Source organism: Lepidochelys kempii, chromosome 7, assembly GCF_965140285.1.
Source record: "Lepidochelys kempii isolate rLepKem1 chromosome 7, rLepKem1.hap1, whole genome shotgun sequence".
In the NCBI taxonomy this organism is placed as follows: Eukaryota; Metazoa; Chordata; order Testudines; family Cheloniidae; genus Lepidochelys; species Lepidochelys kempii.
In genome coordinates, this window is record NC_136386.1 from 113,515,330 (window position 1) to 113,532,011 (window position 16,682).

The window sequence follows — 16,682 nt, forward strand, 5'->3', positions numbered from 1 at the left end:
CTGGCAGAGGAACTGTTCATAATACTTGAAGCTTCCTCTTTTCCCAGCCCTGATCTCCCCCACCCTCCCTTGACAACAATGGAAAAGGACCCATCTATTGCCCTGGGTTTGTTGTTTGTTTTTAAAGGTAGCTCAGTTTTGCTTAGATCGGTTACACCCACAGGGGCTGTAACGTGTGTGCTGTAGTCGCAGCCGCTGTGACAGACTCGGGGACTGGCTAGCGAGGAGTTCTCACACGCAGCCCCTTTTAGACACACGCCTGCTGGAGTTGCAGTCAACTTTGCAACGAGCTACTTTCGCAGCGGCGGGTACAGCCGCTGTACGTGAGCTCACAGGGAGGAGCTTTCAGAGAGGGGAGCGAGGGAAACGGACTGGAGCCGGAATAAGAGGCTGAGAAGTGGCTTTAGGACAGAGAAATACATAACTGGATTGGTGGGAAAGCGATCGTCTTCTCGTGGGGGAATCCTTGGGCATCTGGCAGGCTGAAAAAACCCGAGCTGCTGCGAAAAACCTAGCCCTTGTCTGGATCTGCCTACAAGCCAGATGGAAAAATATAAAGGTAAGCTAGGAATGGTGCTTATTATTCCTGGGTGACGGTGCTGGGTGGTGCTACTGTGTGGGTGAGAGCGGAGAGGTTTTGTGGGGGAAACACGCCCGCAGAGGGATCTCTCCTCTCCCCTGCATGGGTTTAAAGGGGCTTGGGGGAGCCGATCCCCGTTTTCTTTCAATTGCTGGGAGCCGCCTTCCCAGCATGGATCGGTGGCGGCTGATGGGTTTCCGCTGCGGACTCCGATCGCTGTAGTAGACGGATGATCGGCTGGGATTCGGATTGAAATTCCAGTTTGGGCTTCTCCACTGAACTCACCCCAGCAGCTGCGCGTGTTTGGGTTGATTTGGTGTTTTACCCGTCCAGGCGCCCTGGCAGTTTCAAGATCCTCGGAAAAGGGGGATCCCTAGGGGAAGAGGCTAGAAGCTCTGGTGTGCATTGCCTTGGGCACCTTTTCAGACCTGGCTCCGTTTGGGGGTGCCCCCCTTTAGCGGTGTCCCCCAAGGGCTCCGCTGCATGCCCCCCCGAGACCGCGGGGGGGCTGCGGATTAACAAGGAGCGAGGGGAAATTCAGGGATAGGGCAAAACTCAAGCCAAAAAAAAAAAAACACAAAACCCCAACCAAGCCGGAGCTGGAGGAAGCGTGAGGGAGACGGAGTTCCCCTGGCCGGGCCGGGCGGTTTCAGGTGGGCTCGTTGCTGCTTTGGGAGCTGGGGCGGCGTCCAGCCGAAATGGAAACCGCAGCAAGTGCAGACAGGCGCAGTCCCTGTCAATTGGGGGGGGCACTGAGCCGGTTTCCTGCTTCGGAGCCAAATCCTCCCTCCATGCCCCTGCAAGACATTGCTGCTGCAGGTGACCTAGGAAGAGAGGCGGGCCGGGTTTAAGCCCGTTTTTCAATAGAGGGGTGATGGGGGGTGGGTGTCACTGGTCCAGGGAAGCCAGTGGAAAGACGCCTGTTGATTTGGGTTGGGGTGCGTCAGAGTTACAATCAGCCTGACGAATCCAATGCAGCTGTGGCTGACCAAATGCACAGCACAGGACTCGATTAGGGGCAAAGACCTGTAAAAATGGAACTTGGCCCCCAGAAAGCGAATCCTTTGGCTGTGCTGAAATCCCCAGCCTCCGCCATGGCAAAGCGAGGGCAAAGCTGACCGGCCTCCTTTTGCTTCTGCAGCGGAAAGAACCCCCCCACCCCCACCCCCTTTCCTTCTGCTGTGCGCTTGGGGGCATTCGGAGCACATCCAAATGAGCTGCATTATTTCAGAAGGACAAGCTGCTGGAGGGGAAATGGCAGCTGGTCTCCAAATAGGTGTTTTGTTCTGCTATTGAGCTGAGTGGGGTTTTTCTTAATTACTGCTCTGGTTTGCTGAGTAGTGTACTGTATAGTGTGAAACCAGAATCGGATCTGCTATGCTGGTGTAAATACACGGAAGTCAATAGGTTACTAGGGATGGATGCCGGTGTAGCTCACTTTGAGGAGAACAGAAGCCACAACAGAGGAAAGAAAGGTCAGGCTTGACAAAGCCCTGGCTGGGATGCTTTAGTTGGGGATTAGGCCCTGCTTTGAGCAGGGGGTTGGACTAGATGACCTCCTGAGGTCCCTTCCAACCCTGATATTCTATTCTATGATTCTAAAGGGCACAACACTAGCCAACGACGATGTCTCCTTCAAGATTACACCTGTCACTTCTGTGGAAAATCTGCAAGGCACAAATGGGGCTCCTCAGCCACTTAAAAACCAACAAACCCCGTTGACTGACATCATCTGGGGATAGCCAAAGGGAGCAAAGAGAAGAATCAACCTGTTTTTAAATTCTTTGTAGCCTATGCACACCTGCTGACTGTCCCTATTTAGGAAAGGACAATCTCAGGGTAAGACCCCCAGCTGGTGTAAATCAGCCTGCAACCAGCACCAATTTATGCTATAGAATATCAGGGTTGGAAGGGACCTCAGGAGGTCATCTAGTCCAACCCCCTGCTGAAAGCAGGACCAATCCCAGTTTTTGCCCCAGATCCCTAAATGGCCCCCTCAAGGATTGAGCTCACAACCTTGGGTTTAGCAGGCCAATGCTCAAACCACTGAGCTATCCCTCCCCCCATTCCGTTCCATCTAGTGTGTGGAAAAAGCCAGATCCCTGACTGGCATAGCTATGCCAGGATAAGTGTAGCCCAACCCTTGGGCAAAACATAACTTGGTCAACTTCAACCACTCCCTTCTGGCCAAGGAAACAGGGAGAATGCCCTAAACTAGTGGGCACTTAGGGTCTGATCCTGCTTCCATATGAGACTCCCATCTCTGGAAAGACGAGCGGGCCTGTTCTCTGCAAGGAAAACCTATAAATGCTTGTGCTGCAGAACAGACGTAGCAGTTGCTCTATTCACTGGGCCCCCTCAGGATGTTTTAGTGAGGTAACAGGGAATTTTGTGCTCAGCCAACAAGTTCCAGCCTGACTTTTGATTTAACTGATGCTCGTTAGTGTGACAGCAACAAGATTTTATTAGGATGAAGTAGCTGCACCAAAGCTGTGGTGATTGTGCCCATTTTAAATGAGGTTTAACCGACCTGTTGTAACCCACATACCTCCTGGGTGTGGTGTTCTGTTCCATTTAGTGGCACTGAAACCGCTAGAGAGAGTTAAATGAGTCTGCTCTACTTAGTTAAGAGCCAGTTGGCTTTTAGCTCATGGGTAGAGGCTCGTGCACTAAGCTCCAGAGATCCCCTGTTCGATCCCGCCCGCCGATGACCGGGGTCTGACAGTGTTACAAGTTGGGGCTTGTTCGGGATTTCAGCTGGGAAGTCTCTGAAGCTCGTGATGCGCTTCCTCAGCTAGGGGAGGTATGTCACCCACATACTGGGTGTGGTGCTCTGTCCCATCTAGTGGTACTGAGACCACTTAGAGAGAGAGATAAAATAAGTTTGCTCTACAGCCTTAGCTAACAGCCAGTTGGCTTTTGGCTCATGCACTAAGTTCCAGAGGTCCCAGGTTCAATCCTGCCCATCGACGACCGGGGTCTGTTGGTGTTACCCTGGCACACCTCTCAAAAATGCAAAGATGAAAAATTTTGTACATCGTTAACTGGTAAGGCTGATAAGCTACACTGGGTGAACTTCTGACCCTACTGGAGTCAGTGAGAGTTTTGCCATTGAGTATTTTCTGAATATGGTAGCACATTGGCTAATTCAGTAATATGTACTTAGTGCAATGGGAAATATGATACTTTCAGCAAGGTTTTATTGAGACCACAAAAGGCATTTTAAAGTATTGCTAGATATTATCTCAACATACCACTGAAATGACATTAAAGTTAATGTTAAGAGACAAATTCTGCATTGACTTTTTTGCTACACCCTGCACAATTCCATTCAAATAGAATTGCAATGGCTGCATCTTAATTAATCTACTGCCATGTGCTGGGTGTTTTAAAAATATGTCCATAAGAGTAGCAGGGATGTATTCTGGACATGTGTGTTGAACAGAAAGCACAACATCTGCCCTGGGCAGGGAGCCCGGGGGGTGGGGACATGGGCTGGGGCTGCTGTCAAAAGTGGAGGGTCCGCAGATGCCCGAGCTCCCCCGGCTGCTCTTACCTGGGCTGGCTCCAACTTTTGGGGGCAGGGCCTTGGGGGGAGATGGAGGGGCAAGGGGCCAGGCCTGTGGCAAAAAGTGGACAGGCTCCTGTGTTCCATCGTCCTTGATGTCACTCCTTTTTTGTTGGTTTCAATGCTGCTAAATTGTAGCACTCCCATATTGCATGCATGAACATGCATGAACAGTCAGAATGCCAATTTACTATTGTTTCACCACCTGCATCTCCAATCCTCATATCTTTTCTTCCATCAGCTCTATCAGGGGGCACTTCATGCAGATGATCTGAAGAATGGAAAACCTGTCTTATGAAAGGGGACTCAAAGAGCTTGGCTTGTTTAGCCTAACCAAAGGAAGGCGGAGGGGAGATAGGATTGCTCTCTATAAATATATCAGAAGGATAATTACCGGAGAGGAATTATTTAAGCTCAGTACCAATGTGGACACAAGAACAAATGGATATAAACCGGCCATCGGGAAGTTTAGAGTTGAAATTAGACGAAGGTTTCTAACCATCAGAGGAGTGAAGTTCTGGAACAGCCTTCCAAGGGGACAAAAGACATACCTGGCTTCAAGACTAAGCTTGATAAGTTTATGGAGGGGATGATATGATGGGATAGCCTAATTTTGGCATTTAATTTATCTTTGCCTGTTAGCGGTAAAGATGCCCGGTGGTCTATGATGGGATTTTAGATGGGGTGGGATCTGAGTTACTACAGAGAATTCTTTCCTGGGTGTCTCACTGGTGAGTCCTGCGCACATGCTCAGAGTTTAGCTGATTGCTATATTTGGGTTCGGGAAGGAATTTTCCTCCAGGGCAGATTGGCAGAGGTCCTGGGGGGTTTTCGCCTTCCTGTGCAGCGTGGGGCATGGGTCACTTGCTGGAGGATTCTCTGCACCTTGAAGTCTTTAAATTGTGATTTGAGGACTTCAGTAGCTCAGACATAGGTTAGGGGTTTATTACAGGAGTGGGTGGGTGAGATTCTGGGGCCTGCGTTGTGCAGGAGGTCAGACTAAATGATCATAATGGTCCCTTCTGACCTTTAAGTCTATGAGTCTCTGACAGGGGTGGGCAAACTACGGCCCATAGGATTGCCCCCCATGGTGCCACAGGCCCCATGCCACTCTCAGAAGCGGCCGGCACCACGTCCCTGGGGCCTTAGGGGAGCGGGGGCTCTGTGCATTGCCCTTGCCTCCAGGCACTGCCCCCCGCAGCTCCCATTGGCCAGGAATGGGGAACTGCAGTCAATGGAAGCTTTGGGGGAGGTACCTGGAGGTGTGGCAAGGGCAGCCTGTGGAGCCCTGTGCCCCCCCCACCCCAACACAGATGTGGTTCCAGCCACTTCCCGGAGCGGCGTGGCATCGGGCCAGGGCAGGCAGGCAGGGAGCCTGCCCTGGCCCCAGTGTGCGCTGCTGCCACCCCCGGAGCTGCTTTAGGTAAGCGGTGCCGGGTCAGAGCCTGAACCCCTCTTGCTCCCCGCCCCCCAACTTCCTGCCCTAAGTCCCCTGCCTGCACCTCGCAGCGCTCCTGCACTCCAACCCCTGCCCTGAGCCTCCTGCCACACCTCACACCCCCGTGCACCCCAACCCCCTGCCCTGAGCCCTTGCCACACCCCCATGCATCCCAACCCCCTGCCCTGAGCTCCCTCCAGCAGTCTGCACCCCTGTCCTGAGCCACCTCCTGCACTCCGCACCCCTCCTGCACCCCAACCCCCTTCCCTGAGCCCCCTCAAACACCCCACACCTCTCCTCTGCCCCAACCCCTTGCCCTGAGCCCATTCCCGCACCCCCTCCCGCACCCCCTGCCCCAGCCCTGCATATAATTTCCCCATCCAGATGTGGCCCTCAGCTCAGAAAGTTTGCCCACCCCTGGTCTATGAGTTCAAGGGAAGGAATTTCACTTTAAGATCTTCCCATCACTTAAGGGGTGGGGGGCATACGTGCTGTCCAAGCAGAGAAAACGCCTTTTCTTTTTAACTTGAAGCAGGGCCAGTTTTATTCCAGACACCTGTTGAAGGACACTGTTTCTTTAAAAAAAGAAAAGGAGGACTTGTGGCACCTTAGAGACTAACCAATTTATTAGAGCATAAGCTTTCGTGAGCTACAGCTCACTTCTTCAGATGCATATCGTGGAAACTGCAGCAGGCTATGCATATGCATATGCATATCTTCCACGATATGCATCTGAAGAAGTGAGCTGTAGCTCACGAAAGCTTATGCTCTAATAAATTGGTTAGTCTCTAAGGTGCCACAAGTCCTCCTTTTCTTTTTGCGAATACAGACTAACACGGCTGTTACTCTGAAACTGTTTCTTTAAGGCCTCTTAATGATGTTGTAACACGTTCTCAAGAAGAGATATCCCACCTCCTTCCCAAGCCTTAGTGACCTTGTCATAGAAATCCTGCTAGGAGGGCTGCAGAGAGGGTCCATGCGGGGTATAAACCTGAGAAGGGGTCTCCATAGCAGGATGGAGACTCATGATTTGCCTTCAATAATCAGCAGCGGGCTCTGTCCAGGATAAAACTGAGATTATAGAGGGTTCCCTTACCTGCCTTCCTGAAATCTTTTATCCTTCGTCTCCCCAGCCTCTGAGAATGAAGCTGCAAGTTTCTTAAGTAGAACATACCCCTGACTCAACTAATGCTGTGAAGACTTCGAAGCAGGATCTCCCCTCAGAGACACCTTTCAGCAGTGCCTGATTTTAATCTGAAAGCATCTCATCTCTCTTAAAGCACAGCGACAAAAAGAGTCTTTGCATGTTTCAAAAATTGTGTGTGGGGCAATAGCTGCAGCAGGAAAATTAACCCATTTGGGACTGTGGGGGAGAAGGTGCTTGCAAAGGAAAGAGGAAATGTGTTGGGTGGAGGACGAGGTACATCCATCAGTGCCTTGGCAATGTATTGGCATTGACAAGATAAGTTTTTTTTTTTTAGAACTACCGAACCCATATACTCCAACTGAAGCATGATTTCTAATCAGATCTTTTAGAGAAGGATAGGTGGGGCTCCCCTTGTTCTTGGCTGTTTGGGCTGGAAGAAGTTGGCAAACTGCATTTCTTTTCATCTGAAGATCTCCAAGCATTTTGCATACATCAAGGAGGTCTTGCAACGCTCCTGCAGGCTAGATATGTTGTACTGTGCCCAGTTAAGCTGTATCTACACTTGCAGGAAAAGGGGTATTTTAACATCTAAATGTAGCTAAGGGTTTACCCTGACCAGCTAACACATGTTAAACCAACAGCTTGCCTTGTCTAGTGAAGACAAGGCCTTAGAGCTATGAGTAGACATAATCAAAGCACAGAAAAGTTAAGTGATGTGCCCAGGGTTTTGCAACGCTCCTGCAGGCTAGATATGTTGTACTGTGCCCAGTTAAGCTGTATCTACACTCGCAGGAAAAGGGGTATTTTAACATCTAGATGTAGCTAAGGGTTTACCCTGACCAGCTAACACATGTTAAACCAACAGCTTGCCTTGTCTAGTGAAGACAAGGCCTTAGAGCTATGAGTAGACATAATCAAAGCACAGAAAAGTTAAGTGATGTGCCCAGGGTTAAATAGCAAGGCAGAGCTGGGAATAAAACTGGAGAGTTCTGACTCTTACATATCTAGACTAGAGTTTGTGGCCCTTATCTAACTCAAGTTCATGGGCGATCATGTTGAGTTAACGAATATGATTCTAAATTCCAGTCTACAGGCTCCACAAGTGGTGGTGGCGTAATCTAGAACTCAGCCAAGGATAATGTTTGCAGTTGTTAGTTAACTTGATCTAATTGGCAATCTCTGAACTAGAGTTAAAACGGGACAACATGCTTTACTCTAGTTAAACCCTACATCCTAGTTAAACCCTACATCCTCTCCTGTAACAGCTACCTCATTTAACATCTGTTGGAAAATATATAGATGACAAATGGCTGTCCTCCATGTAACATGCCTGTCCTGTTATGGAAGTGACCCGTGTGGGTGTTTGTGGAGGGAGCAGAGGATGCCACTGCTGGGAGTAGGCTGGATTTACTCAGTGGGGATCCAAAAGAAGAAACCCTTTTTGGTTGTTGTGAATGGCTTCCAAAACCACAACCCAACTCAATAATAGATCCATAGCAGCCACTCTCAAGCCAAATCCCATCCTACACACAGTCACCCAGACTAGATCATTATTGCTGTCTCTCTTCTAGCATAGATGCATCTCTAGCCTCAACAGAGCACCGGAGGATCCTGTAGTTTGCTACTTGTGGATGCGTCTCTCTGTGTTCTATGGATTCCGAGGCCAGCAGGCACTGTTGTGATAATCTAGTCTGACCGTTTGTTATAAACTTCCCCAAAATAATTCCTAGAGCAGATTTTTTTAGAAAAACATCCAGTTTTGATTTTAAAAATTTCCAGTGATGGAGAGTCCACCATGACCCATGGTAAATTGTTCTAATGGTTAATTACCCTCACTGTTAAAAATGTAGGTTTTATTTCCCATTCTGAAATAGTCTAGCTTCAACTTCCAGCCATTGGATCGTGTTATACCTTCTCTGCTAGACTGAAGATGGGATGGGTTCGGTCACAGAATCCTCCTTGGGACAGTCACTTGATGTGCTGAGATTACCTCTGAGCCTGTTTTCCCTGCCAGGTTGGGGCTCCAGAACCCTGCCTTGTTGAGCCAGACATGCTAGTCTGCTGCAACACAGACCCAGGTCTGGTCCATGCCCCAGAGCTGCAGACTTTAACCAAAAACTGCTCAGCAGATCACCTATCTCCAGCACTCAGATGCCCAGCTCCCAATGGGCTCCAAACCCCAAATAAATCCATTTTACTCTGTATAAAGCTTATACAGGGTAAACTCATAAATTGTCCGCCCTCTATAACACTGATAGAGAGAGAGCTGCACAGCTGTTTGCTCCCCCAGATATTAATCACTTACTCTGGGTTAATTAATAAACAAAAGTGATTTTTTTAAGTATAAAAAGTAGGATCTAAGTGGTTTCAAGTAATAACAGACAGAACAAAGTAAGTTACCAAGCAAAATAATACAAAACACGCAAGTCTAAGTCTAATACATTAAGAAACTGACTACAGGTAAATCTCACCCTCAGAGATGTTCCAATAAGCTTCTTTCACAGACTAGACTCCTTCCTACTCTGGGCCCAATCCTTTCCCCTGGTACAGACCTTGTTAGTAACTCGGGGATTTCTCATGACTGGCAGCCCCCTTTGTTCTGTTCCACCCCCTTTTATAGCTTTGGCACAAGGCCGGAATCCTTTATCTCTCTGGGACTCCACCCCTCCTTCTCAATGGAAAAGCACCAGGTTTCAGATGCATTCCAGTTCAGGTGAAATGATCACATCTCATTGTAAGACTTCATTACCCACTCGCTGGCACACAGGTATACAGAAAGGCTTACAGTTAAACAGAAACATTTACAACCAATTGTCCTGGTTAATGGGAGCCATCAAGATTCCAAACCACCATTAATGGCCCACATTTTGCATAATTCAGTAGGACCTCAGAGTTATATTTCTTATTCCTAGTTTCAGATACAAGAATGATACATTCATACAAATAGGATGAACACACTCAGGTGATTATAAGCTTTGTAATGATACCTTACAAGAGACGTTTTGCATAAAACATATTCCAGTTAGATCATATTTACACTCATAAACTTGTTTCCATAAAACATTATGGAGTGCAATGTCACAGAAGACTCCATTATTAAATATTTGTTCTCTATGTTGGTACTTATATACTGTGATCAAGTTACCCTTTAGCCATCTGTTTAAGATAAATAGATTAAGCTCTTTCAATCTACCACTTTAAGGTAGGTTTCAGAGTAGCAGCTGTGTTAGTCTGTGTTCGCAAAAAGAAAAGGAGTACTTGTGGCATCTTAGAGACTACCAAATTTATTTCAGCATAAGCTTTCGTGAGCTACAGCTCACTTCATGGAATGCATCTGATGAAGTGAGCTGTAGCTCATGAAAGCTTATGCTCAAATAAATTTGTTAGTCTCTAAGGTGCCACAAGTACTCCTTTTCTTTTTGCGAATACAGACTAACACGCCTGCTACTCTGAAACCTGTCAAGAAAACATGTGGCAGCTGTTAGATGTGCAGGAAATAAAAACTAGGCAAAACGTAGATATGTTTGAACGAGGCTGAGTGTTCTTATGTGTGACTGTAACCCTGCAGAGTGAAGTTACTTCCTTCAATATTCAAGCAGGCTCCTCACCCTGAGCTTATTTGCTTGGTTTAGACTGTTGTAATCACATCTTATATCCCAGACCAACAAGTAGGACAGACGAGCACAGTAAGTTTGCCAGTGGCTGAGGAAGCTTAATGATGTGACACTCGTTTATTTGCAAACTGTGTTTTATTTTTCTGGTCCTAGTAGGTCTCTGTGCATCTCTGTGGTGAGTGTGCACACATAAGCACCTTGTTAAGACTCAGGAGAATGGGTTCCATATAGAAATGGGCCAGACTGAAACACTTGAGCAAACACATTTGAATTCTAGGAAAGTGCAGATCCAAGTCTTAGGATCATGCTAGTTTTATATTATAACAGTGACAGTTTGTAGTTTTCACACAGGGAGAGGCATTTCTGTCTCTCTTAGGTGCTTATCTGGCCCCCATTACCATTGTACCTGAGGGGCCCCCCCATCTTTAATTGTATTTAGCCTCACAACACTGCAGTGAGGCAGGACAGGGCAGTGGTGTTATCCCATTTTACAGCTAGGAAACCTGAGGTTGAGAGACTACAGGTGAAATCCTGTCGTCCCGTTTAACCTCCCCCCCAGTTGTTGGCAAAATTTCTCATTGACTTCAGTGGGGCAAGATTTCAAGCGAAGACACTTGCCTGGGATCAAGCACCGTGGTGGAGCAAAGAACTGAACCCCCTGATGCTGAGGGAATGCCTGAGCCAATGGACCATCCTCCTGCTTTGGGAGGGTTTCCATACACATAGCAGGACATCAAGGGGATGATCTTCAATCCTCCCTTTCTCCACGCCTCAGGAGGAGGGAATGGCAGGGCCCTGTGAGGGAGAGGAGTGGGCTGAGGAGGTCTGTCTCTGTGCACATGCTTCTCCTTAAATCCCACAGAGGAGAATGGTGTTTGCCCCAGCCAGCCAAACTTTAAAAAAACAAAGACCTCCTGGGAGACTTCCTGATACTCTGGTGGACCAGACTGACCCTGCTTGTGGCATGCTGCAAAGCTCATCTGTGGGGGCCGCCGCTGTATTGCCAGCCCCAGGTGTTCAACAGTCATGAGTCAGGCCTCCCAAAAATCTCAAGACTGGCCAGAAACTAACTTTTGTTTTTTTAAATGAAAGCTGACAGTCTCTCACAATCACAGGGCTCCAGGAGCTGGAGCTTTAAGAAAAACACCAAAGAGTGTGCGATAAAACCTGCACAAGCTGATGAAGCTGGAATGCGCAGGGGTGTGAATGTGGTAAGAGGGGTGGCTATCACAGTCAGTGTGGTCTAGGCAGTTCAATGTGGAGTCTGTCCATGTGCCTTGTGGATTTTACACTTTGCCTTATACATTTAAATTGCTGTAAGAGCCCTGAGTGAAGGTGAGGTGTTCTGAAGGCTAAATAAATGAATCCGTGGTGCATGGCCAGGCTGCTAGGGTTTAGAGGTGGCCATTTCACTGGGCCAGGAAGAGAGGGGGGATTTCTGGACACTGAGTTATGTCTACACTGCAGTTAAAAACCCACAGGTGGCCTGTGCCAGCTGGCTTGGACTCACAGGGCTCAGACTAAAGGGCTGTTTAATTTTGCTGTAGATGTTTGGGCTCAGGCTGGAACCTGGGCTTTAGAACCTTGTGAGGTGCAAGGGACTCAGACCCAAATGTCTATACCACAATTAAACAGATCCTTAGTACTAGCCCCTTAGCCCGGGCCAACCACCGATGTCTAATTGCAGTGTAGACATACAGTGGGAGGAGGGTTGGGTGAGGAGCCATTCTGATCCACTTTCCCCCTGTTATAAATCATCCACCCCACTCCCTGTCATCTTTCTGGTCCTGAGCTTTAGCTGGGAATCTGTACTGCTGTTTCTGCAGCAGCCGCAGCTCAGAAGAGGGCATGACTGACTACGACTGAAAGTAAATGAAGCTGGATGTCTCCAGAAACAAATGGTAATGCTAATGATTGGCATTGTTTAGTAAATGTGGCGGGTGGGCCAAAATCAGTGAGAACAGCTGTTACTAAAGGAAAGGCAAGCATGGGTAATTGCAGCTGGCAAGGAGAGCCTGACTTACTGCCTGCAGACTAGAACGTGGTGAAACAGTTTAGCTGTGGAAATATAGACCCCATTGGATATCAGCAGCTGGGGATATGTTTGAAATCATGCAGGGGAAAGCATGAGAAAATGGCAATTGTTTGGTCTAAAGTTCCAAATATGAAGGGTAACTTTCACTAAAATACTTTTTTCCCACTGACCTATTGCCTTCTTCGTAGGCAAAATTCCATGGAAAGCACATCTAATGCTCTGGTGTATGGCAACATTATTTCCAGACAGAGCTGTTTATAACTGAAGACAAATATCCTACTAGTATAGGATCAGACTGTGACTCCCACATAACATATATATTGTGCCACTTGTGATTTAAGAAAAGCCAATGTATTTTTTTTCTCAAATGAAACAGTCTACTGCTTATGGGTGATTTCCCCCCATCCCGTTGTGTTGATGTTTTTGGATATGCATAGCATGATTCTTATAAATGAAGGGAAATATTTTCAAGTCTTGTTGGCAATTCAGCTTTTGGGTTTCTTGTCACAGTTTCTTATCACAGATTCCAAAATTTCCCCAAAGATTATAGGGAGATTTTGGTGCGATAAAAGAAGTCAGTCCCCCAAAATGGAGAAGATATAGGGTCAAATTTGCAAAAGTATCTAAGAGATTAGTCACTTGAAAATGAGATTTAGGCTTCTAAATCACTTAAGGGCTTTTGAAAATTTGATCCATAATATATCAGCAGAAACAGATCCACTCTTAACTAGAGAGGAGTCTGATCTGGAAAATTCTCAAAGAGGTTTTTCCATTGCTGTGGGAACTCTACCTCCCTGAGCTACAGTAGCTAGGTTGACCGAAGCATTCTACATGGAGGGTTAGGTGGGCAGTTTTTCACACCCCTGAGTGCCATAGTTACATCAACCTAACTTTTAAGTGTAGACCAGGTCATAGTTAGAAAATGGAGAGCAGGCTTTGGCGGCGGTGGTAAAAAATTAGCGTACTGGGGTCCCCATCCTTCCGATCCTGCTTTCACACAGGTAACTAACTCCTTCAGGTGTGCGTGGAATGTACATGTGCAGACTTCTCTGTCCCGATACGTGCATATATCCAAGAACATATCTTTGAGCTAAAATCACCCACCATTAAGACTCAGGAGGAAACAGTTGGCTGACAGGGATCCTGACCTTTGTTATGCAAGCTTATGCCATGTCACTGGTGGATTTAAACTGTATGTTTCTCCACAAGCAAGTTTGCAACTTGGAGTTTTCTTGCTGAAGCTCTGCAACATTCCAGCAACTCATTTGTTTCACTTAGTATTGAGACAAACCACTGAACATGGCTGACCTGTCTAGTTGGCCTCCATGCCAGACAACTCAAACTTCCAACATTACCATGCCTATTGTAAATGATATGTGCATTGTAGGTACTCAGGGTAAATAAAATCAGAAGCCACTTGGTATCCACAGGCAGTTTGTGCATAACAGCATGTGCAAAATTTGCAACTGCAACTCATTGCAGCCATAAAATTGTAAATACAAGAATGGAGGCTGCTTTTAAAAACCAGTGACACTATCTGCATAACTATATAAAGCAGGCACAGGGTCAGATGTCAATGGAGCTTCACTGATTTACACTGGCTAAGGATATGGATATATGTATCCAAATCTTGTTGCAATCTTAACTTTGGAGTCACTACTAATGTCTCCGTAATTTCACTTTCCATGGAGCAGATTAAAGAACATGTGCATCTCATAAGAAGGTATATAGGTCTGTTGTCCAGTATTTTTACCAACATAGGATCCTAGGACTGGAAGGACCGCGAGAGGTCATCTAGTCCAGTCCCTTGCACTGATGGCAGGACTAACTATTATCTAGACCATTCCTAACAGGTGTCTAACCTGCTCTTAAAAATCTCCAGTGATGGAGATTCCACAACCTCCCTAGGCAATTTGTTCCAGTGCTTAACTACACTGACAGTTAGGAAGTTTTTCCTAATGTCCAACCTAAACCTCCCTTGCTGCAATTTAGGCCCATTGCTTCTTGTCCTATCCTCAGAGGTTAAGAAGAACAATTTTCCTCGATCCTCCTTGTAACAACCTTTTATGTACGTGAAAACTGTTATCATGTCCCCCTCAGTCTTCTCTTCTCCAGACTAAACAAACCCAGTTTTTTTCAAACTTCCCTTATATGTCATGTTTTCTAGACCTTTCATCATTTTTGTTGCTCTTCTCTAGACTTTCTGCATTTTGTCCACATCTTTCCTGAAATGTGGCACCCAGAACTGGACACACTACTGTAGTTGACGCCTAATTAGCCCAGAGTAGAGCAGAAGAATTATTTCTTGTGTCTTGCTTACAACAGTCCTGCTAATACATCCCAGAATGATGTTCATTTTTGTTTGCAACAGCGTTACATTGTTGACTTATTTGGTTTGTGGTCTACTATGACTCCAGATCCCTTTCCACGTCATTTCTTCGTAGGCAGTCGTTTCCCATTTTGTATGTGTGCAGCTTCCTAAGTGGAGTACTTTGCATTTGTCCTTGTTGAATTTCATCCTATTTTCTTCAGACCATTTCCTCCATTTGTTCAGATAATTTTGAATTTTAATCCTGTCCTCCAAAACACTTGCAACCCCTCACAGCTTGGTATCGTCTGCAAACCTTATAAGTGTACTTTCTATGCCATTATCTAAATCATTGATGAAGATGTTGAACAGAACCAGACCCACAGTTGATCCCTGTGGGTCCCCACTTGTTTTGCCCTTCCTGCCTGACTGTGAACCACTGATGATTACTCTCTGGGAACAATTTTCCAACGAGTTATACACCCAGCTTTATAGTAGCTCCATCTAGGTTCTATTTCCTTAGTTTGTTTATGAGAAGGTCAAGCGAGACAATATCAAAAGCCTTACTAAAGGCAAGACATACAACATCTACTGCTTCCCTTTCCTCCCCCCCTCCCCCCCCCCCCCCCAAGGCTTGTTACCCTGTCAAAGAAAGCTCTTAGGTTAGTTTGACATTTTTTTTCTTGACAAATCCATGCTGACTGTTACTTACCACCTTATTATCTTCTAGGTGTCTGCAAATGGATTGCTTAATTATTTGCTCCATTATCTCTCCAGATACAGAAGTTAAGTTGACTGTAGTTCTCCTGGTTGTCTTATCCCCCTTTTTATAGATTGGCACTACATTTGCCCTTTTCCATTCCTTTGAATCTCTTTCGTCTTCCATGACTTTTCAACGATAATCACTAATGGCTCAGATATCCCTTCAGTCAGCTCCTTGAGTATTCTAGGATGTATTTCATCAGGCCCTGGTGACTTGAAGACTTCTAACTTGTCTAAGTAATTTTTATCTCGTTCTTTCCCTGTTTTAACTTCTGATTTTACCTCATTTTCACTAGCATTCAGATGTCCAGTCACTACTAAACTTTTTGGTAAAGACTGAAAGAAAAACATCATTTGCCACTTCTGCCATTTCCACATTTTCTGTTGTTGTTTTCCTCTCCACCCCCCTCTTATTGAGTAATGGGCCTACCCTCTTCTTGGTCTTTCTCTTACTTCTAATGTATTTGTAGAATGTTTTCTTGTTACCCCGTGACACTGAGCCAGTGAGAGCTAAGCAACCAGCAGGCTAAGTGACCTGAAATCAACCTTTAGGAACATATTAGAAAAGTATATAAATAATTACTCCTGGGGGAATTCTGCAGCAAAAAAAAATAAAATTTTTGTGCACATTATTTTAAAATTCTGCAAATTTTATTTGTCAAAATAACAGTACATGATCATGTCAGTTTCAATTATTTTTGGTAGTTTTATTTCATAATACCTGTCTGCAAATATGTCTGTAACAATACAAACACACACAAAAAATTCCCCCAGGAGTAGAGAGTTACAGAAACCCCTATGACAAGTTTCAGAGTAGTAGCCGTGTTAGTCTGTAGCCGCAAAAAGAAAAGGAGGACTTGTGGCACCTTAGAGACTAACCAATTTATTTGAGCATAAGCTTTCGTGAGCTATAGCTCACTTCACTTCACTGGATGCATGCAGTAGCCCAGGGCGCCTACTCTCCCTGCCTGCCCCTGCTGCTGTGAAGGCTGCAGTCTCACTGGGCGCGGGCCACCCGGCTCCCCCCGAGTGGTGCCTGGTTCCTGCTCTCAGCCGGCAGGTGCAGATCCCCAGCCGAGCCCGGCCCCTTGCGTCTCCTCCGCGGCAGCGCCCCCTGCCCGTGTCCTCCTGGGCGGCCATGGTGGCAGCGGCCAGGGAGCCTGAGAGGAGAAATGGCCCCCTGGGAAGCGGGGGAGACTCTGAGGTGAAGAGGCTGCTGGCCCTGGTGTG

At 46.7% G+C, this 16,682-nt stretch overlaps 1 protein-coding gene across 3 annotated transcripts in view; it reads left to right on the plus strand.

Annotated features, from left to right (window-relative positions):
* Positions 1 to 250: 250 nt before the first annotated feature.
* Positions 251 to 16,682, plus strand: part of AFAP1L2 (actin filament associated protein 1 like 2) — a 121,374-nt gene continuing 104,942 nt past the window's right edge. For all 3 annotated transcript variants that reach the window (XM_073354295.2, XM_073354297.2, XM_073354298.2), the window contains exon 1: positions 251 to 559. In XM_073354295.2, coding sequence (XP_073210396.1) covers positions 544 to 559 — 16 coding nt within the window. In that variant the 5' untranslated portion in view covers positions 251 to 543. The remainder of the gene's footprint in view (positions 560 to 16,682) is intronic.